Raw genomic sequence first — 24,606 nt, 5'->3', positions numbered from 1 at the left:
GTTAATATTTTTATCAGACTAATAGGTCTGCGAAGAAAATGATAATGATGATGGTGGAAACGGTTGAGGAGGAAAGGGGAGCCAGAGTTAAGGAATTCATTTTGGGGGGGGGGGGGCACTGGCTTTTTCTGACAAACGCTCATATGGTTGGTGTATGAGACGGGAGTGCGTCTCGTGCACACAGTCACACACACTCCCCTTTTAGTACAACTTTAAAAAAAACCAAAGCAGGACACATATGCATACGTCTGCATGTTGGCGTCTGCTTAATTCTCATTCATCACAACTAACTTAACGTCGCCCACACCAACTGCTTCCAATGCAGCAACTGATGTATTACCTCCAGTCCTTAATATAAGACTCTCTTCAATATTTATTTTGGTCTTAAATATGAGAACCCAATCCATTTTGTCTCTTATAATTTTTTTCCTTTCAAAATAGCCCTTCTAACAATAATAGTTCTAGTCAATATACTTGATTAGCAAGGATATTTTAGAAAAGACAATACCTATTTAGGACAAATAACTAACTCAATTTATTTCCTTAATCTCCTCAAATTAATCAACTGGCTCTTATAATTAGGATCGGTTAATTAAATTATCCACCCCCCAAAAAAAACCAATGAAGTATTGCATATAAAAAAAGAAAGAAGCAACACCAAATATTTAATGATGAGGAGGGAGAAACAAAAGAGGAGGGGCATGGGATTAGGAGGAACGTGAATTCCTTCATGAGCCTACCTCTGCCTCTGCTTTTTAGTTTGTATATAGTGTTGGAGGGAGTCTGGGCATGCACAAGCCGTGAATCGAACGGAAAGCAGCCCCATGTGCTTGTTGGTTGAAACCATTAATTAATCTTATGGGCCTAAGCTTTGCGCTAGGACCTATAAAGTTGGGCCCATTTCTGCAATGCCCAACGGAGCTTCCCCGTCCTCGCCTCATAACCCTATGATCCAAACACTGCTCCAACAGCCCCGAAAAAACAAGAAGTTCTCCCAAAAGAAAATCCACCTCATCAGCACTTTCGTTGGCAATACTCAAATGAGCTGGTGCACTAATATGTAGAATTGGTGGGCCAACATGCCAAGCCGTCCAAAAAAAAACAAGCTTAGGATTAGCTAAAAATCAATCCGCTAGTAAATAAAACTTTTTAACCCGTATTGTCTAACTCACAATTTGTCACGGGTTAGCCTACCAACTCACTGGCTAACTCACATTTTTTTGGTATTTTTTTAAATTTTATTAATCATTATGTGTATATTATTATATTTTATACTATATCTAAAAAATTTAAAAAATACCTATATTATTTATATATTTGGTGTTTTTAATCAAGTATTTGAAGGAAAAATAAAAAATTTCATTATATTTTTTCACATTGTATAAAGAAAAATATTTTTAAAAATAAAAAAAAATTAAAAAAAGACAAGAAAATAATAGTTGGTTGGTCAATGAGCCAACTCGTCAACATGATAAGTTAGGATGAACTAAAAGCCAACTCGTCATTATATATGGTCTTTTTAACCCACATTGCATAACCTTAACTTGCTACAACGCCAACCCGCAACTCACAGGTTGGCCTGTATTATCGCCCTTACTAATATGACCGTCCCTCCTTCTCTCATGCACAGACATTCGAGCAAGACCCTCGAGTCCAACTATATGATGATTTTCTGTATGTTCTGGAAATCATAAAATTCTTATGATTAATCATGACTATTTTTTCTCTCTAGAGTTTAGTCATTCTCTGTGGTACCTTAAAGCCGATTCAAAATCTCAAAACATCAACGGGAAGAGGTTAGAGAACCTAATAGATTAAGGCCCTTTAATTTGAGAAAACTAGTGGTAATAATTATAATAGGCCAATTCTCTCTTGCTTGAACCTTGATCCTTGTGGTTACCCAAACTTATTTGATGCGAGATTTCCCCCATCATCTCAAGTCTATTTACGCGTCGACAACCCAACACTCACACCTGTCCTCACGATTAATCTAACATCGATCTGTGCGGTGGTCATGATTATTGCGAAACGCGAGGTTAAGTGCTAATTAAGCTTGCTGAATAAAGAATGAGACTCTTCATTCCGCCAACGTGAAAGCTTGGACACGTTTAACAGATAAGGGGGTTGAGGAGGCGGACAGGGCCCAGGGAGGAGTGTGGCATCACAAGTTTACCGAAGAATGCCGCAGTTACGTGAAAGATGGAGCAATCGTCTGAAACAGTATGACACTCCCGCGCGGGCGTCTGTATCAGACCGCGCTATATATCAAAGCTAATGTACTGTGTATAAATGACAGGCAGTTCTCAGTGGAAAAGCTTTCTAATTTTTGGACAAACCTCTTTCAGGTCATGTGTTTCGAGGATCACAATTTCCAATAAGCCACGTCCTCAAGATCCCAATATCTTTTGTTTTTGTTCTTGTCATAGACTTGATGGGGAAGGTGGTTTCAGGCGAAGCCTTTCTCCGACACCAGTCACAGAGAGGCCTCCCATACACTCTTGCCATTCTCGTTACGTAGTCATTTAAAAAAAATTAAAAAAAGAAAAGGCATCACTACTACGTGACAGGGGCACAGTTGAGACAATTGGATAGTCTAATGTAATAGTGGCATTATAATTATTTATTTCTCCTGTAATACAATGCCCCCTCGTAGTAATTTCGCTCCCGCGCTCATGGACAGAGACTTGTTAAATAGAGTACACCACTTCGTAATGTAAATACTCCTCCGGTCCTTAATATAGGACTCAATTCTTGAGTTGGTTTTGGTTCTAAATATAAGACCCATTTCTCATATTTATCAATTTTCTCTAAATTACCCCTATGGATACTCCCTCAACCATAATCAAGTAGAAGAGGGAGAGGAGGTATTAAGAAAGATGATTATGGTGTTTTAGAAAAAATGTGTTACTTTTCCTATAATTAACTAACTTACCTAACTTCCTTAATATAATCAAATTAGTTAAATGGGTCTTATATTAAGGACCGGAGGAGTATATTTTTTTGGTTAGGTGAGATGGTCAACATCTAACTGTCAGCAACCAATAAAGCAAAGCATGGTGCCCAATGGAAACACTAAACTTGTATTAATTAATCACAGAAGAGAAGGGGCCAAAAACTTGTAATAATTTTTCCTCAACCACCACCCCCCTTAATTATAAGTGACTTCCTTAAAGTTTTAACGAGAATGTACTATTTTATCTTTTATTTATTATAGTATAGATGGTTATTTTTTTTAAATGTGTATATATTAAATAAGGGTAAAATTAGAAAGTTATTATATTTTAATTGAGAGTTAATACTGTTTAAATTTTTTTTTTGTCTGTGTTAAATATGTTGGAAGTGCTTTATAAATAGAACCAGAGGAGTAGTTAATACTACCCCTGCTGCTTAAAGTTAATTTGATTTTTAATTTGATCTTAAATATGGGATTTTGTTTATCTATTTTTTTAAAGTAACACTTATAATGGGTGCACATGTTAAAATTTTTATGAAATAGTAATTCTAACTAATATACATTATTAGCAATAATATTTTAGAAAAAATATTCCTTCGGTCCTAAATATAAGATCCTTATATTTAGTATCGGAGGAGTAACATATTTATAACAAATAACTAATTTAATAAACTTTCTTAATCTATTCAAATTAGTTAACTAGTTTTTATATTAAAAAGTGAAAATAGTATTTAATGCTGGTACACATCAACATTTAACTCCGCATTAGTTTATCCATTGGATGCAGGATACTCATCGGATATACTCGTATCCGATGCGAATATTTAGGCCTGCTCCCAGCAAAGGAGTTAAAGGTGGTTATATTTTACTAGTATCTTCTTATGTGGAATGAATATCAAATACTTGCTCTGCTTTTCGCTGTTTACAATATTACTGTAGTATATTCATGCCCAATGTGGTTCCATAACTCAATAATGTACCGTTCGGGATAAAATCGTTGGTTTAATGAGGGGCACCACCTGTAATTAATCATATATCTCTCATCTGATTTCAGATCCGGAATCACACAAATTTGGGCGTGCTTTTTAGTGTGAATTGTTTACCCATGGGATTCTCCCTGAATGAAATCACGGGTTATAAAATCTCATGTGATTACAGATTCGGAATCACAAAATGAATTACTGTTCTCTTTCTTTGGCATAAATTATTATTCTTCTTAAATAAGAGTAAAAGTCAAGGTAAAACGACATCCATCACATAAATATTATTTTTCAACACCATTCACCGCCCTAACTTTATTTATATGATTATCGGAGAAAACTAAGGACATACTTTTCCCAAGTATTAGCCGGGTTTTTTTTTTAAAACCATATGTATTAATTTAAAAACTACTTTAATTGAGACAAAGCTAATTATAGGACAGTAAACAGTGCCCTAATGACCTTAACGCCCAATCAGCTTTTGACGACATTGATAATGGGCAAGTGGCCTCAGAAATTACTCCCACCAATCCTTATCATAAACTTCAAATAATTAATTTATAAATAATAAATAACTAGTTAAAATTAGTTAAAAATAATAATTAGATTAGAAATATATTTTTGTTTTAAAAAAAATGATGAAAGACAATGTGTAGAAATATATGATAAGAGAAAAATAATTAAAAATAACATTAAAAAATGTATTAAATGTTCAAACAAATTCAAATTAAAACTTATAAATGAATTACTTCTCTAGTCCTATTCACAGGGCAGAGAGAAAATTTTTTTAATCTTATTTATAAATCATTTCATTAAATTTTTAGCGAGCATGTACTATTTTGTCTTTTATTCATTATAGTATAGGTAGTTGTCTTTTTTGAAAGGTATATATATATATTAGATATAGATAAAATTTAAAAATAATTATATTTTAATAGAGAGTTAATGCATTTTAAGGTTTTTCTTGATCTGTATGAAATATGCTGAAAATGCCTTATAAATAAGACCGGAGGATTATACTTTTTTAAAAAAAAATTTGAAACTTATAAATAATATATAAGGGAGTATAAATTAATGACATGTGGGCAGGCACACATGTGCGTGTGTTGGGAGGATATAAAATTTTCTTTTTTAAAAAAATACGTTTGACAGTGGCCTGCATTAGTTTCATTTTCATATAGTTACGTACCATTTGTATAATTATTTATGGAGAAAATTCAAAAAACAAACATCTCTTTAATTTCAAAATCTTAAATAAATAAGTATTACTAAAAAAAAATTGTAACTTGCTTCTCAGGTAGAGTGAGTTGCTATCAAAATGTAATAAATTAGTACTTTTAAATGTGATTCTAATCACGTCATGTATAGAGTTTTTGGAAGGAGTGGGGCCACAACGTAAACTTAAGGGAAAATTTCACTCAAGGACCGCAGAAGACAATTAATTTCAAAGAGCCCCCAAAACTTTCTGAAATTTCACTGCAGGACCAAATGGGCAAACTGATATTAATTCCACAAAGAAAATGACCCTATTGCCCCTCATGTGAACAAGTATGGGAGAACCCATTTGCAAGTGAGGTTAGATAATTTACAACATGCATAGATATATTTACAATTAAAATTAGTCCATTTACATATTACCTTTTCACCTGAAGAATGTGTCTGGTGAACAAGTGTGGGATAGTCCATTTGCAAGTAGGACTAGACAATTTGCAACATACATATATTTATTTACAATTGGAATTAATCCATTTACATGTCACTTCCTTCACCTGAAAAGGTCTCTGTGAGTGAACAAGTGTGGGAGCGCCCATTTGCAAGTGGAATTAGTCAATTTGCAACATACATACATTTATTTACAATTAGAATTAGTCCATTTACATATCACCTCATTCACCTGAAAAAGGTGCCTGTGAGTGAATAAGTGTGAGAGAGCCCATTTGCAAGTGGGACTAGTCAATTTGCAACATACATACCTTTATTTACAACTGAAATTAGTCCATTTACATGTCACCCTGCAATAAGTATTATGAGGGGCAATAGCGTCATTTTCTTTGTGAAATTAATATCAGTTTGCCCCTTGGTCCTGCAGTGAAGTTTCAGAAAGTTTTGAGGGCTCTTTGAAATTAATTGTCTTCTGCGGTCCTACAGTAAAATTTTCCCTAAACTTAAAGCTCACTTGTCAGCGCCACGTTCATAAGCAAAGGAGCATCACTTTGCTCAGGCCGAAAACGAGAAAAAGGGACATCACTTTGCTAATTCCCACTTCATCCCTCGCATGACGCTGACGTACGCCTCTCATCACAACGTAATGCGTACAAAATTTATTACAGCTAATAATTAAATTCCCTCTAATATTGTGCACAACCTGCAATCCTTTTCTTCATCGGCTGCGACTAGTTAAAATTTATTACTACTCCCATTCTATCTTAAATATAAAAACTTCTCATAAACTGTTATCAATATAATATCTTTATAGATATCTATGTATTTATTATTATCTCTCTTATCTCCTAGTATCTTCAATATCTTCTATTATTCCCATTATCAGCAATTATCTTTTATTATTATATCTGTAGATTCTATCAAAGATGTAAAACTGTGCCTATAAATAGAGGTCATGTATAATGTATTAAGCACCCTTGAATAGAATGAGAAATACTCTCTTTTATGGATATTCTTCTTCTTCTTTTTTATTTATAACACGTTATCAACACGAAGACTCTAACAAAGAATGGCTCCTATTGACGTCAATAATGAATATTTATGTCTTGTTGACAGTGCAACAACTCATACAATACTTAGAAATAAAAAGTATTTCTCTTCTTTGGTAATGCAAGAAGCTAACGTTCAGACTATATCTGGAAGTGCAAAAATGATTGAAGGCTCCGGAAGAGCCAATATATTATTACCTGGAGGAACAATATTATACATTGATAGTGTATTTTACTCAACTGAGTCTAAAAGAAATTTGTTGACTTTTAAGGTTATCCGCAAAAATGGATACCATATCGAAACAACAATTGAGGAAAATCAAGAATATCTTGCTATTACAAAGTCAACCTCGGGTAAAAAATACACGCTAGAAAGATTGCCTGTATTTTCTTCTAGCTTGTACTACACAATTATTAGTACAATTGAAGTACACATCATTATAAACCAATAGTTTATAAATGATAACAAATTTAATGTTTGGCATGACCAGTTAGGCCATCCCGGGATGATTATGATGGGAAAAATAATTAAAAATTCATATGAACATTTATTGAAAAGTCAACAAATACCACAATCTAATATTTTCTCCCGTCATGCATGTTCCAAGAGAAAGTTAATTATTCGATCATCACCAGGAAAACTAAAAAGTGAGCCTCTCACTTTTCTAGAACACACCATGCGGACCATTTTGATATTTTATGATTCTAATTGATGCATCAACAAGATGGTCGCATGTCTGCTTATTATCTTCGCGTAACCTGGCATTCGCAAGATTATTGGCTCAGTTAATTAGATCAAGAGTACATTTTCCTGATTTTCTTATCGAGAAAATACGTCTTGATAATGCTGATAAATTTACTTCACAAGCTTTTAATGATTATTGTATGTCTATTGGGATTGATGTTGAACAACCTGTGGCTCATGTGCACACACAAAATGGACTTGTAGAATCATTGATCAAACGTTTACAATTAATTGCGAGACCATTACTTATGAGATCAAATCTCCCAATTTCTACTTGGGGACATGCAATTTTGCATGCACCAATATTAATTCGCATCATGCCAACAAGTTATCTCAAGTCTTCCCCTTTACAAGTGGTTTTCGATCAAGAACCCAATATTTCCTATCTAAGAACCTTTGGATGTGCTGTATATGTTCCAATTGCTCCCCCACAACATACCAAGATGGGGCCTCAAAGAAGAACGAGAATATATATTGAATATGAATCTCTGGCTATAATAAAATATCTAGAACCGTCAACAGGAGATTTGTTCACGACTCGATTTGTCGATTGTCATTTTGATAAGTCAGTTTTTCCAACAATGAGGGGAGAAAATAAGAAGTTGGAAAAGGACATTAGCTGGAAAGAATTATCACTGTCTCATCTTGATCCTCACACAAAAGAATGTGAACTAGAAGTTCAAAAGATAGTCAATTTACAATGTTTATCAAATCAATTACCAGATGCATTTACTGACCCGAAGAGAGTAACAAAATCACATATTCCAGCCGTTAATGCTTCTATTAAAATTGATGTCCCTAATAGACAACCAATTGCGAATGATTCTAAAGCACGCATGAAGCGTGGCAAGCCCATCGGCTCCAAGGATAAAAATCCTCAAAAGAAAAAAGGAGCTAAAAGTATAGATTGCCTAGTCAAGAATAATTTAGAAAAGTTAGCAACTCCAGAAGAGTCATTAGACAACGCTAACATCCCAATTCTTAGTGAAAGTCAGGTACCTGAAATATGTGAAAATAATGAGATATCAATTAATTATGTTATGAATGGGATACGATGGGACCGAAGTAAAGTTGACATCGATGATATTTTCTCTTATAATGTAGCGCTCAATGTGATGAATGATAATGAGGATCATGAACCAAAGTCAATTAGTGAATGTAAACAAAGAAAGGATTGGCAAAATTGGAAAGATGCAATTAAGGTAGAATTAAAATCGCTAGAATAGCAAAAAGTTTCTGGACCAGTAGTCCTTACACCTGAAGATGTAAAACCGGTTGGATATAAATGGGTTTTTGTGCAAAAGAGAAATGAAAAGGGTGAAATCATAAGATACAAGGCATGACTTGTTACCCGAGGATTTACACAAAGACCTGGTATTGATCTTGAAGAAATTTATTTACAAGTAGTGGATGCAACTACTTTTCGATACTTGATTAGCCTCGCAGTAAATAAAGAGCTCAATTTACATCTAATGGATGTTGTTACAGCCAATCTGTATGGATCACTTGACAATGACATTTATATAAGATTCCCTTAAGGGCTGAAATTGCCAGAAGCATACAATTCAAACTCTCGAGAACAATACTCAATTAAGTTAAACAAATCCCTATATGGATTAAAGCAATCAGGGCGAATGTGGTATAATAAGCTTAGTGAATATCTATTGAGGGAAGGATATAAAAATGATGCAATATGCCCATGTATTTTTATGAAAAGATCAATAAATGAGTTCGTTATAATCGCTGTGTATGTTGATGATATAAATATTATTGGAACTCCTGAAGAGCTTGAAAAGGTAGTGAATTGTCTAAAGAAATAATTTGAAATGAATGATCTAAAAAGAACAAAATTTTTCCTTGGATTACAAATTGAGTATTTGAAAAATGAAATTTTTTTATATCAAGAAACTTATACAAAAAAGATCCTATAACATTTTTATATAGATAAATCACATCCATTATGTACTCCAATGGTTGTAAGATATTTTGGAGGTGAATAAGGACCCTTTTAGACCTCGAGAAATCAAGGAAAAAGGTGATGAAGAGCTGCTTGGTCCAGAAGTACCATATCTTAGTGCAATTGGAGCACTAATGTATCTTGCTAATCATACGTGACCTGATATATCATTTGCAGTCAACTTAATAGCAAGATATAGTTCTTCACCAACACGAAGGCATTAGAATGGAGTTAAACACATCCTTCATTATCTTAAGGGTACAATGGACATGGGATTATTTTATTTGAATGCATCCAAGACCAATCTTATTGGCTATGCAGATGCTGTATTTCAGTCTGACCTACATGTAGTAAATCACAAACTGGCTATCTATTCATATGTGGTGGTACAACCATTTTGTGGCGATCTATGAAACAAACTATATCAGCCACATCATCTAACCATGCGGAGATTCTAGCAATGCATGAAGCAAGTCGGGAATGTGTATGGTTAAGGTTCTTAATACATCACATACGAAGTTACGAACTACTTGTGGCTTGTCTTCTGGTAAAATGATCCCGACAATACTATACGAAGATAATACTGCATCTATTACCCAACTAAAAGAAGGGTACATCAAAAGAGATAGAACAAAGCATATCTCCCCAAAATTCTCCTTCACTCGTGACCTTCAAAAGGATGGTGAAGTCAATATCTAACAAATTCATTCCAATAAAAATTTAGCAGACTTATTCACCAAATCACTTCTAGCCACCACGTTCGAGAGACTTATTCATGACATTGGACTTCACAGACTCAGAGATATCAACTAATATTATTAAGGGGGGAGTAAATATATACTGTACTCTCTTTTTTTTCTATGGTTTTTCCTAGCAAGGTTTTTAACGAGGCAACATTATGAAATATATATCGATAAATGTTACACTCTTTTTCTTCTACTAGGTTTTGTCCCATAGGGTTTTTCTAGTAGAAGTTTTTTAATAAGGTACATATTTAGTTATAGACATCCAAGGGGGAGTGTTATGAATATAATATCTTTATAGATGTCCATGTATCTATCATTATCTCCCTTGTCTCTAAGTATCTTCAATATCTCCTATTATTCCCATTATCTGCAATTATCTTTTATTATTATATATATAGATTCTATCAAAGATCTAAAGTTGTTCCTATAAATAGAGATAATGTATAATGTATTGGGCACCCTTGAATAGAATGAGAAATACTCTCTCTTATTGATATTCTTTTCTTCTCTGTTCTTCTTCTTTATTTATAACATAAACAATATTAAATTCTATCATGTAGATCAAAAAGTAAGTTAAAGATAATAAATAAGTAGAAATTAAAAGTTCTTTCTTCTTCAAAATACCTTTATTTATAAGGAGAGAGAATATAGGAAAGAGAATAAAAAATTATGAAAGAGAGAATGTCGATAAAGAAAGATGATAATTTGAGAAATAAGATAATAAATATATATTAAGTATTAAAATAAGTAATTAATGGGGGCAAAATAAGAAATTTGTTACAAAAATTTAAGACAACTTACAAATGTTACTTATAATTAGGAACAAGAAATGAATGCTAGTTGTTGCTTATAAAGAGGAACGGAGAGAGTAATTTATAATGTAATCACACTACGAATTAGTTCTTATATTTAGAATTGAAGGTGGTACTATTTTTCATTCTTTTTATAAAATTTAAATAATTAAATTACGTGATTTAAAATATTTAATAAAATTAATTAACAATAATAAATACATTAAAAAGGATATTTTTTTATGAGAGAATCCCATAAAAAGAGATTTGAAATTACTAAATCATAAATAAAGAACTCCCACGACAATGCATTGTTATTTGCATATCAAGTATTGTCAAAACCTATTAAAGCATGAAAACCAGACATGATTTGGGATTTAATAATTTCAATTTTTTTTTTGTGAATGTTCTTTAAAAATTGCGGGAAGGCAGATGGAGGGCAAAAATAATGACAAAAAGGTAAAAGAAAATATGCGAAAAAGATGACAGGATTAATTAGAGATAAAAGTAATAAAAATAGTGATATTCTTGATTCATCTTAGGGGTTTCCACCTCCGAGCCTTGAATGTGAAATTGGGAAAGCAGAGAGGAAATTTTAATAACTGTGAGAGTATATGTTTAATAGTGTTTAATTAATATTTCAGTGGGGTTATTCAATCCATTCACAGGTTTTTCCCGTTTCCTCTTGAGTCTGATTGTCGATATGGAATTATAGATGGTCTGATCTGATGTTTACTTGGTATGTGAATGACCAGCATGCACGCGGCGGATCAATTTTGGGATGCTCAAGAAAACTAAACAGTTAAAAGATCAGGATAAGTGCATTTTCCCTTATTAGTGGCTCTCTCGATTCTAGCATGTCAACATCATGGGCAGACGAGCTGAGGAAGAAAGGAAACAACAATTCAATTCAAAGCACGAGGCGCAGCACTTCAACTGTCCACCCAACTATTACTAGGAAACTTGGCCTTAATTTTGTTATTACTAATTAATATACTATGAAACTACTTTTTGTAGTAGCTAAGAGGAGTGGACTATGACAAAAAATTTTGTTAGTATATTTTATTAAACTTAATTATTTTTCTAGTTTCTAACTCTCAAAATCATTCAAAAATAAATAAGTATAATGAATACTGAATATTAATATAACAATGCGTTTGATTTAAGAAATAAATATGAGACAAATAAAATATATATAAATAAAATTCTATATATTTTTGCGGGCAGGGCAGCATACCGTGCCCGATGCCCAGCCCTGCCCAACAGTTTGCCCAGCCCAAACAAGCCCAATAATTCTTTTGAGCCATTTTTTTTAGGACGGGCTGGGCATTTTTTTGCGGGCTTGGGCGGGCATAGCGGGCTACTGGGCTTCATGAACACCCCTAAAAAGCACTAATAAATTTGGGCTGAGCAAATGTGGGCTGGGCAGGGCGGGTTTCTATGCCCAACAAGTCAATATACTATATTAATTAACTAATTATTTATATCCTTCTAAATAATCTAATGTAACTTTATTAAAATGGAAACTTAGCCTTAATTTTGTTATTACTAATTAATATACTATGAAACTACTTTTTGTAGTAGCTAAGAGGAGTGGATTATGACAAAAAATGTTGTTAATATATTTTATTAAACTTAATTATTTTTCTAGTTTCTAACTCTCAAAATCATTCAAAAATAAATAAGTATAATGAATACTGAATATTGATACAACAATGCGTTTGATTTAGGAAATAAATATGAGGCAAATAAAATATATATAAATAAAATTATATATATTTTTGCAGGCAGGGCCAAATGGGCAGGGCAGCATACCGTGCCCGATGCCCAGCCCTGCCCAACAGTTTGCCCAGCCCGAACATGCCCAATAGTTCTTTCGGGCCATTTTTTTTAGGACGGGCTGGGCATTTTTTTGCGGGCTTGGGCGGGCATAGCGGGCTACTGGGCTTCATGAACACCCCTAATTATTACATTACCACCTTTAATTTGCTAAACGGCTGGTAGCGATGTTCACCAAAACTGCTAGTGTAGTATGCCAACCTAAACCCGAGAGAAAATGGCCTAGGCCAGTCTGGAAAAAAACAGCCTAGAAAAAAATGGACATTCTTGGACTGGGCATATCATAGGCAGGGTTGGGCTATAGACAGGGTATGCTGCCTGCCCATTTGACTCTGCCTGTAATATATATTTATAATTCTTTTTTTTGTCAGAAATACATATAACGATATATAATATATATAATATATATTATTCTCTCCTCTTCCATTTGTCTTAGATACATTGAGAGGTATACTTAATTCTTCCCTCTTAGTAATTTTTTAATGTTTTTCTAATCTTATTTAGTATATTTTAGTTTGTTTTCATTGTTGGTTGTCTTGTAGAGATGCAAAAACATGTTCACTTTAGTGTTGTATTAAAAGATATATCAATTTAAGACAGATCAAATTTATTGATTTGTTGAATTTATTGTTTCTTCAAGTATTTATTTCTTTATAGTTGTTATAAGATACCCTTGTTTTAACTAGAAAATTTTTCTCCGAGGTATCACCATTTGCAGGGCAAGGCAGGGTTTTGCAGCTCGCTTATCTTTCGGGCTGGACATCGGGCATGGGGCATGCTCTACCCAATCCTGCCCATGAATACCCCTAACGGCTGGTACATCGTCTACGGTGTGAATCACGTGTGGCAGTACACAAATTTGGGCTCCTTAGCCATCTAAAATTAATATCCCATCTAATAATAACATAATTGATGGAGATCATAATAATTGCGCGTTTCCTTAATAGTTCCTCTTTTAATATCAAATCCAAACATTGCACGTCTCATGACGTCATGACGATACAGCTCTTCTCATATTCAGATACAAGTAGCATAAGGTAAGAAGTGAGAAGGATCAGAGAATAATTAATATACTCCTCCGGTCCTTAATATATAGGACTCAATTATTGAGTTGGTTTTGGTGCTAAATATAAGATCTATTTATCATATTTATCAATTTTCTCTAAATTATCCCTATAGATATTCCCTCAACCATAATCAAATAGAAGAGAAAGAGAAGGTATTAAGAAAGATTATTATGGTATTTTAGGAAAAACGTGTCACATTTCTTATAATTAACTAACTTACCTAACTTCCTTAATCTAATCAAATTAGTTAGATAGATCTTATATTAAGGATCGGAGGAGTATATATATATATATATATATATATATAGATATATGAAACCTACTAGTTATGTTCATATTGATTTGAAAGGCTAGCTATGGTTATAGACACATGTAGAAAGAGGAAGAAATTAAAGTGGATGAGGAAGTAGACAAAGGAAAGGAAAAACGGGAAAGAAGACAAGAGGAAGCATGCCTTTAAGGGAAGCTGTCGGTCAAAAGGACACCTAACAAACAGAATCACAGACTGTTGGTTGAACCCGCGAGTCACAAAGCCATGACCGTCATCTGATTCGATGTTATAAATACCCGCGGCATTTCACTTGCCATGCCATCCCACAACCCCCGCCCTCCCTCTCTGCCCGTGCAAGTATATATATTATTGTTAATTCCTCCCCTTGCTATAACGCCCCCGCCCCCCCAATCTCCTTCCCCTTTGTTACTGTTCGTTCCCTCCCAAAAACTGAGAGCTATCATGGGTTCCGCGTCTGAGACTGTTTGTGTCACTGGCGCTGCCGGCTTCATCGGCTCATGGCTCGTCATGAGACTCCTGGAGCGCGGCTACACTGTTCGAGCCACCGTGCGCGACCCTGGTTCCATTCCCAACCCCTCTTTCTTTTTCTTCTTCTGCTTCGTTATTCATTCACCAGTCACCCATAACACTTGCCTTTGTTCATTTGATTTCATTTTGCAGCTAACATGAAGAAGGTGAAGCACTTGCTGCAACTGCCCAAAGCCGATACGCGCCTGACTCTGTGGAAGGCCGATCTCGCTCACGAGGGAAGTTTCGACGCCGCCATCATTGGCTGCACCGCAGTTTTCCACGTCGCCACCCCCATGGATTTCGAATCCAAGGATCCTGAGGTATATGTATACACGCACATTCTTCTTCTGCACATATATACACAAACGTACACACGCTCGCGTGAACACATTCTTCCTTCTGCTTTCCTCTTTATATTACTACCTCCGGTCCTAATTATAAGACCCAGTTAACTTATTTGAGGAGATTAAAGAAGTAAGTTAAGTTAGTTATTTGTAATAAATAAGTGTTGTTATTCCTAAAATATCCTTGCTAATTAAGTATATTGGCTAGAACTATCATTATTAGAAGGATTATTTTAGAAAAAATGCATAAATATGAGAGACAAAATGAATTAGGGTCTTATAATTAGGACCAAACAAAAAATCAAATGGGATCTTATAATAAAGACCGGAGGTAGTATATTCACAGCTCGTTCGGCCATTCATGCGTGGCCTTTTCATTCAAAATTCTTTCCCCCGAATATCCACGTCACCGCCGTCTCCATCCGTTCTCGTTTTTTGATCTTCCTTTTCTCTGTTCTTTCCGTTGCTGCAAACATAACTAAGCCACTTGAACTCAGATTCTACCTGTTGCACCTGTCTTGCATGACGTGTTGAAATAAATCATCTCGTTCGTAGTTTATAATGCGAGATTTTCTATAAATTTTATTACACACGCACTATAGTATTTTGATTGGACAGAGGACAGCAGCCCATTGTATTTTTTTTTTTTAACGCATAATCTATATTGAATCTAGACTATTAAAACTAATTTTAAATGATTTAGATCGCAATGAACATCATAGTACTCATCATTGCAATAGGCACTTCACTTGACTTGACGGAGCATTTTCATATTAAATTAAATGTTGAGACAATTTGAATATGACTGGGAAACATTTATGTATAGAATGAAGTGATAAAACCAACCATCAATGGCTTATTGGATATCATGAAAGCATGCGTCAAGGCCAACACCGTGAGAAGATTGATATTCACATCCTCTGCCGGAACCGTCAACGTCGTCGAGCATCAAAAACCAGTGTTCGACGAGACTTGCTGGAGCGATGTTGAGTTTTGTCGCAGAGAAAAGATGACCGGTTGGGTTAGTAGCTTGCTTTCTCCTCTTTCTCTGCTCGGCATTTGTTCTGGGATCAATTCCCTACATAAGAGGGACAAGTAATCTCAGACATTCACAAAACCAAATATTTTGCAGATGTATTTCGTTTCAAAAACGTTGGCAGAGCAGGAGGCATGGAAATTTGCCAAACAACATAACATGGATTTCATAACTGTCATTCCTCCCCTTGTGGTTGGTCCCTTCCTCATGGATTCAATGCCCCAGTCTTATCACTGCTCTTTCTCCCATTACTGGTGCGTTATTATCAAGAAGTCTTTTAATTTCAATTTTGCAGTCGTTCATCATGCGGACTTTGATTTAAAAATATTAATTGTGATTGCAGGGAATGAAGCGCATTATTCAATCATAACGCAAGGCCAATATGTTCATTTAGATGATCTCTGTATGGGTCACATATTCTTGTCAGAGCATCCTGCGGCAGAAGGAAGATACATATGCTCTTCCCATGACGCCAACATTCAATGATATTGCGAGAATTCTTAATCAAAAATATCCCGAGTACAATGTCCCCACCAAGTATATATACATATACCTTCCCCCTTCTTTCTGTCCTTTTAATTCAAGCTCATAGTTAACAACAAACTCTTTTACGGCGTGAATGAATGAATCCATGTTGGACTAATGTTATTGTAAACATGATTTATGATTTTGTTTACAGGTTTAACAATATTCCAGATAACTTGGAGATTGTGCACTTTTCTTCTAAGAAGATTACAGATTTAGGATTTCAATTCAAATACAGCTTAGAGGACATGTTCATAGAAGCTGTTGATACCTGCAAAGAAAAAGGACTTCTTCTCAAGACAACAGAAACTCGTCTTAACGGTACCACACACGAAAAGTGAAAATGTGATATATATATATATATATATATATTACATATATCGTGTTCCTCATGGTTTTGGCTCTTCTATATAGCTACCGGCGAGGCCATTTGATAGCTTCGGCGGCCAAGGCTTGGATTTGTCTCCATTATTCAGTGCAAGGTTGTATTTTATGTTGGCTTACTCTGTTTTAGACTAAGGAGGTTTTCTTAGCTCTGTTGAGAGCTGATACCTCTATCCAGTAATGAGAAATTCAATTTTGAACTCTGAATATGTCAACACGTGTATATGCCAGAGCTACACACACACATACACGCGATATTATGACAAGCTCAAGCAAGCAGAAGGATTTGAATTAATTTACCTCTATATATAAAGAAGAACAAGCAATTTGGTAGGGTCTCGGTATAACTCTCAAATATCTTTTTTTAAAAAAAAAAAGGAGTAAAAGACGTACTTCTTTTCTGGGCAAAGAGTGATGAGGCCGCCCAAAGCAGGAGTAAATTGTGTCCAGGGGAAAAAAAAAAAAAGACGTCCTTATAAAGGCAGGCTCTGAATTGTTCAAAGGGTGATTAGGACCTGTTTTGTCAGCCATATCTTCTTTTATTAGCCAGAGGACGATCTTTTTGGAATCAAATGAATCCCTTAAAATATGTGAAAAAAGTCGTTTTCAAGCTCGCAGAGTCGCAGTATTAGTTACTGACAAGGATGACAATGGTGAGGTTGATAATAATAAAAAATATATATATTTGCCAGGTAATTTTGAGCATTACTCAAAATAATAGCACGCGAAGAACAAATCAGGCAAACAATGCTAAAATAACATAACGAGTAAATGATTTATTGGATTGGAAGTTCCGTTTTAGATGGAGTTTACAAACTTGGAATTATTTGTGCATGATTTGAAATTTAATGAACTGATTACGCGCCTCAAGGAATAGGATTCATTCATTTAGGCAAACAAGCGACAAAACCGTGAGACACTTCCTAACAGAGACGGGTCATATATGAAGTGTTGAACGTCGTTATTGTGACGTTATCAGATATTATAGGAGGAAAATATAAAAATGTATTCCAACTTTCATTTATGACGATTTGTGCACGGAAGCTCCGGATTTTGTAGACCAAAAAAGCAAAAAATTTCTCAAAGATTTTCGAACATTTGGATTTTATTTTATTTTTGGGATGCTTTATGCTCTGTCAGTCTGTTGACTACAGAGGTATTCAAAGCCGCGGCTATATCAGATGGAGGGTGAGGAATTTCGAAATATTTTTTGAAGCTCTTCTTTGCGGTGTTTGAGGCCTAATCCTTCAATTGATTATTACTCCTCTGATTCTATTTATAAGATATTTTTAACATGTTTTACATAGATCAAGAAAAATCTTAAACTTCATTAACTCTCATTTAAAATTTAATAACTTTCTAACTTTATCCTATTAAAATACATTATACCTCACGTAAATAAATCAACGCAATAATAAATGAGAGGTAAAATTTACATCTATACAAAAAAAAAATTTCTCAGTACCTTATAAATAAGACTAAAAAATGTATTCTTTGTCTGTCGTATAAATAGCAAGGAAAGAAAACCGGACCGGACCGGCCGGTTCAACCAGAAAACCGGTGAACCGGTCCAAAGTCCGGTCTGGTTTAAGCAGAAAAACGGTCACCTGTTGAACCGGAAAGTAACCGGTCAAGCCGGAAATTAACCGGTGAACCGTCCGGTTCGGGGGTAAACCGGTTAATATTTTTCCTCCTCCCCAAATCTAAAACGACGTCGTCTAATGCTTAAAAGGAAGGAGAAAAAATCGAACAACAATTTGTAGCAATTCCCTCGGTCCCTCCCTCCCGACCAGACCCAGACCAGAATGGGGAAATAATAAGTCCATCTGAAAATTAGAGAAAGAGGGAGAGAAAGCAGAGAAGGAAAATAGAGGAAGAGATAAAAATAACTTACTGGAAGAGAAAACTCTTGAAAAATTATGATGAAAAATGAAGTGAAAACCTTCTTTTAAAAGGTAGAGAGCATGGAAGAGGGAAGAGAAATGCTTCAAGAGGCGGGCACTTGAGTTTTGTGGTGTGGTGGATGAAGATCGGAAATTGAGAGAGGAAGGAGCTCTGATAAGGCCACAGTCCCAGGATTTGAATGAAAATGAGAAGGCAGAAAGGCATTAATGACAGGGGAAGGGGCAACTATGAGTACTCTATTTCCAGTTGCAGGCATTGATTAGCACGTTCACGAATTTAGAGGGCCATTCAGGTAATGTGTTGCAGGCACTATGAGTACTGTATCTTCTTTTTCGCTTTCCAAAGCCTAGTCATCCGCTCCCTACGTTCACTTAATGGGATACTTCTAAATATTATTTTTATTAAAATTTTTATATAAAAATGAATATTTTTGAAATTTTATTTAAATTATATTTTTTAATAATTACCGGTTGACTCCGGTTCAACCCCGACCTGACCATTAACCCTTTAACCACCTATCTCAACCGGTTTAGTGTCCGGTCCGGTTTTTTGTTCCTTGATAAATAGGACTAAAGGAGTATTTCTTTTGTGATAAAGAAAAGAGAAAATTGCAACAAAGTCCTATCAAAGAAAATTAAACACAAAAAGGTCCCTTAAAAGCATCAAATTATTTTGAAGTCTCAGGGAACCTCATTGCAAGAGAATTCATTTGTTTAATTATCAAATTGCTCTTAATTTTTTTTAAAGTTTGCATTAACAACTAAAAGAGCAGTCATTAACAGTTTAAGATGTAAAAATTAACAACTATCATGGTAGGTATTGACAATTCATATATTGCATTTTGTGATGTATTGAGAAAATATGTTGTTAATACCGGTTGTGATAGTTATTAATCCTTACACCTTCGATTGTCATGTAAACTTAAAAAAAGAAGAGCAATTTGATAATTAAACAATTAAAATTTTTTCAATGATGTTCTTTAGGAATTGAGAATAATTTGATTATTTTAATAGATTTTTTTATTTAATTCTCTTATGTGAGAACTTATTGTAATTTTCCCTAAAGAAAATATGAAACAGATTGGTTGAGGCTGCTGTGCAAAATATTTTTATCCTTTGGAATGCCATTCTTTTCGGCTCAGGACTATGTGGGGCCGGCCTATATTTTATATACACCCCAACGTTTTGGGTAGCCCTTGAAATGGAATTTTCGCCTATTCTGGACACTTTTGTTTCCCTTTCATTTGGCCCACCCACTTATTTCTTTCTCTTGCCGTAGTCTCTCTATACATGGGCTCAACATTTTTAAAACTTCCTGGGTTTTCCAAAAGAACTGATTAATGAGTTATGGGACTCGGAGCCGGTTTCATACGCAACAGCCCATATTCTTGTGCGTGTCTATAAATGGGCTCTGTTTCGGTCCAATAAATTTCTTCGGCTTATGTTTTGGTCAACATTTCCAACTCATGTCAATTCATTGGGTTTCTCAAGCTCTTTTTTTTTAATCTGATCTAAAAGCTCATATTCAACTCACTCGATTTTCAACTCACGAGAAAGAATTAGTTTAGTAGTACCTTCGATCCTAAATATAAAAATTAATTGACTGATTAAATAAGTTAAAAAATAAATTAAATAAGTTATTAGTAATAAATAAGTATTGTTTTTTTAAATATCCTTATTAATCAAATGTATTGGTTAGAACTATTATTATTAAAATGACTACCTTGAAAAAAATATAGATAAATATAAAAGAAAATAGATTAAGGTCTTATATTTAAGACTAAATAAAAGTGAAATAAGTTTTTATATTAAAGACCTGAGGTAATACTATTGTGATGTCATCCGGTATATCCAAGTATTCTAGAGAACTAATTTTTTTTCCAAGATGCGGTAATTTAATTTTGAATTTGGCATCATCAGAATAATTTTCCACAATTTCGAGGCATCTTATTTTGCCGTGCAACAAACCCAAAAATTAACCGCACTTCCATGAAAACTTATCTTCTCCCTCTTTTTTCCTTTTTTGATTTCCTTAAAAAATGACTTCATCCTATAAAACATGACCTAAATGGACATCTACCTCTTTCGGACAAAACATCCCACGTTTCTCAATCTCACCTAAACAAAATTGCACCTTCCATTCCAACTTCCAAATACACGGATTTCAACTCTTTGCAATCATCCTACAATGTCTTCTAAAAGAAGCCCGTGCCTTAATGGCTATTCAGCCACTCTTTCCATTTTTTCTCTCTCACTCATTCTTGAATGACATAATGATCTTTGATATTGAATTTCAATGACTCATCATAGTTGAAAGAATCTGGATTTTCAAGACTTTGATTTGACAAAAAAACGATACATAGTAACAACTGCACGTTTTTAATCCAAAAGTAGCATTTCATAAACGGCGAATCAAACGCCTGATTTTCGAATCCTTTATGTTTGGAGAGTAATAACATACAAATTTATTTGATTAAAACAAAATTAACATAATGAATTTACAAATAAAACAAAATAAAATAAAGAGGCAGCCTGAGGCTATATATAGAAGAGAACAAGTACAAGCACAAGCAGACTTGCACTGCCCATCACATACACAACCCCCGCCCTCTATAAGAATCTGCCACCTTCGGCCCTCTCCCTCCCTTTCATTCTTCTCTTCCCGTGCAATTATATATCTTTCATCCTCATGAGGAATCACCCTTCACTTTGATTATTAATTATTCCTCCACTATAACGCCCCGCTCCTTTATCCTTATTCCCATTTATTATTGTTCATTCCGCTTCCTTCTACAAGTTTTCTCCTACTAGCCCAAAGAGACAGACCGAGAGAGAGTCATGGGTTCAGTGTCTAAGACTGTCTGTGTCACCGGGGCTGCCGGCTTCGTCGGTTCATGGCTCGTCATGAGACTCCTGGAGCGCGGCTACGCTGTTCGAGCTACCGTGCGCGACCCTGGTTTCATTCCAACCCCTCTTTCTTCTTCGTTATTCATTCACCAATCACGTATAACACTGGTCTTTACTTATTTGATTTCATTTTGCAGCTAACATGAAGAAGGTGAAGCATTTGCTGCAACTGCCGAAAGCCGATACGCACCTGACTCTGTGGAAGGCCGATCTGGCCCACGAGGGAAGTTTCGACGACGCCATCAATGGCTGCACTGCAGTTTTCCATGTCGCCACCCCTATGGATTTCGATTCCAAGGATCCTGAGGTATATGTACACGCACATCCTTCTTCTACATATATGTTATATATGCACAAACACACGCGAGAGTGAACAGATTCTCCATTCTGCCTTTTTCCTCTTTATAATGACAGTTCAACCATTCATGCATGGCCTTTTCGTTCAAAATTCTTTCCCCCGAATATCCACGTCACCATCTCTCTCCTTCCGTTTCTCGTTCTTTGGTGTGGCTTTTGAGTTCTCTCTGTATTGCTGCAAACATAACTTAGCAACTTCAACCCAGACTCACGGTACTAGGTCCGTTTCACGTGTCTTGCATGACGTGTTGAAACTTGAAAATAAATCATCTTTGTTTATGGTTTATAATGTGAGATTTTCTGTACATTTTATTTCTCGCTCTCTCTCACGCACTGATATATTTTGATTGGACAGAGAAAAGCAGCCCATCGAATTGTTTGTTTTATGTAACATAAAATCCGTAATGTGTCGTTCTATTTACTATTTTCTGTGTGATTATTGATTTTTTTTTCAATAATTAATTTGGTTTGATGTAAATTCAAATTATTTTTTCTTAAAAAAAAATCTCAATCTGCGTTGGTGTATTACTTAACGTTTTCGGCAACGGATTAAGGCCAGTTTAAAACTCAAGAATTGAGCTGATATGAGTTTTGAAAAGTCAGCAGATTAGCATCTTACCGTATCAGTCCTTTGTAAATGCGATTTAAATAGCACGCGTGCAGAATATGCATGGCTCGCACGTTATCTTTTCTGAATTCATAAAGTGCTTATTTGACTTCATGCTTAAAAAAAAAAAAAAGCCCTCATTTAATTGAGGCTGATATTCAGAAAATTTATTTCCTAACATTCTATGGATTAGATTTAGATGAAGAAATAAAGAGATGTTGGGATATGGAAAAAATAAGAAATTAAAGATATTGTGTTGGATGCGAAAAATTCCAAATCTTGATAGGATCTGATGTACGTAACAAAAAAGCCAAAAAGAAAAAAAAAGGACAGAATTGAAAAAAAAAATAAAATAATATATTAACGGTAGAATTTTGCAGAATACTGCATTGTGTTTCTTTAATTAGTGAACACACGTTCGTAGTTGAATGACTTGGCAATAAGCACACGAGGCATTCAGGTGACGTGCCTACTTGGGTGACTTGGTCAAATATGTTCATATTAAATGCTAAAAATATTTGATTATGACTGGGAAACATTTTTGTATAGAATGAAGTGATAAAACCAACCATCAATGGCTTATTGGATATCATGAAAGCATGCGTCAAGGCCAACACCGTGAGAAGATTGATATTCACATCCTCTGCCGGAACCGTCAACGTCGTCGAGCATCAAAGACCAGTGTTCGACGAGACTTGCTGGAGCGATGTTGTTGAGTTTTGTCGCAGAGAAAGATGACCGGTTGGGTTAGTAGCTTGCTTTCTTCCTCTTCTCTGCTTGGCATTTGTTCTGGGATCAATTCCCTACATAAGAGGGACAAGTAATCTCAGACATTCACAAAACCAAATATTTTGCAGATGTATTTCGTTTCAAAAACGTTGGCAGAGCAGGAGGCATGGCATGGAAATTTGCCAAACAACATAACATGGATTTCATCACTGTAATCCCTACGCTTGTGGTTGGTCCCTTCCTCATAGATCCAATGCCTCCCAGTCTTATCACTGCTTTTCTCCATTACTGGTGCGTTTTACCATCATCGTGTCTTTTAATTTCGTCTCTCTTCTCGTTCATCATATGCCCTTTGATTTAAATGTTGTAATCGCAGGGAATGAAGCCCATTATTCAATCATAAAGCAGTGCCAGTATGTTCACTTAGATGATCTCTGCATGGGTCACATATTCTTGTTAGAGCATCCTGCGGCAGAAGGCAGATACATATGCTCTTCCCATGATGCAAACATTCATGACGTTGCAAGAATCTCAATCAAAAATATCCTGAGTACAATGTCCCCACCAAGTATACCCTTCCCTTCTGTTTACTTATTCATTGCCATCAACATTAAGAACTCTTTTACATGAAGGAGTGAATGCATGGTGGACTAATTGCCATAACATGATTCATGATTTTGTTTATATAGGTTTAACAATATTCCAGATGACTTGGAGCTGTGCACTTCTCATCTAAGAAGATCAAAGATTTAGGGTTCCAATTCAAGTACAGCTAGAGGAAAGCTCACCGCATCTGTTGATACATGCAGAGAGAAAGGACTTCTTTCGGAACCAACAAAAACTCGTGTTAATTAATGGCACCACTAATCGAAAATAAAAATATGATCTATATACATATCTGTGCGCGCCCTCGTGTCAGCCATTGTCTTGGCTCTCTATCTAGTTTTTTGGTATGTTAAATGATGAATTGGGAAACATATGAGTACTGCAAATAAGAGTTCGTTTGGGAAATAAAGTTGCCTTTGGAGAGGCCATTCAATACTTTATCGTCTAAATTAAAGCTTTGACTTTGTTCTCAATTATTTAATGCAAGGTCATATCTTCCGCTTACTCAGTTTTAATCTGAGGAGATTTTCTTAGCTCTGCTAATTGCCGGTATCGCTATGTGCGCATGAATGAGAAATTCAATTTTGATTTTTGAACTTCGAATATGTCAACATAC

General features: G+C 35.0%; 1 protein-coding gene and 1 pseudogene across 1 annotated transcript; both read left to right on the top strand.

Moving 5' to 3' along the window:
* Positions 1 to 14,518: 14,518 nt before the first annotated feature.
* Positions 14,519 to 17,094, top strand: LOC114723772 (dihydroflavonol 4-reductase-like). The gene is given in 8 exon segments (XM_028910013.1): positions 14,519 to 14,640; positions 14,742 to 14,911; positions 15,762 to 15,956; positions 16,068 to 16,189; positions 16,191 to 16,225; positions 16,315 to 16,445; positions 16,447 to 16,508; positions 16,651 to 17,094. Coding segments are annotated over 8 exon segments (1,020 nt in total). The 5' UTR covers positions 14,519 to 14,522; the 3' UTR covers positions 16,838 to 17,094.
* A 4,523-nt stretch (positions 17,095 to 21,617) lies between these two features.
* On the top strand, positions 21,618 to 24,272 carry LOC114723781 (dihydroflavonol 4-reductase-like; annotated as a pseudogene).
* Positions 24,273 to 24,606: the final 334 nt, after the last annotated feature.

The sequence above is a fragment of the Neltuma alba genome, unplaced genomic scaffold, assembly GCF_004799145.2.
Source record: "Neltuma alba isolate B1F8T4 unplaced genomic scaffold, ASM479914v2 tig00002374_pilon, whole genome shotgun sequence".
Lineage (NCBI taxonomy): Eukaryota > Viridiplantae > Streptophyta > Magnoliopsida > Fabales > Fabaceae > Neltuma > Neltuma alba.
The sequence above is the reverse complement of the archived record's forward strand: the minus strand, read 5'-3'. Positions and strand labels throughout refer to the sequence as shown.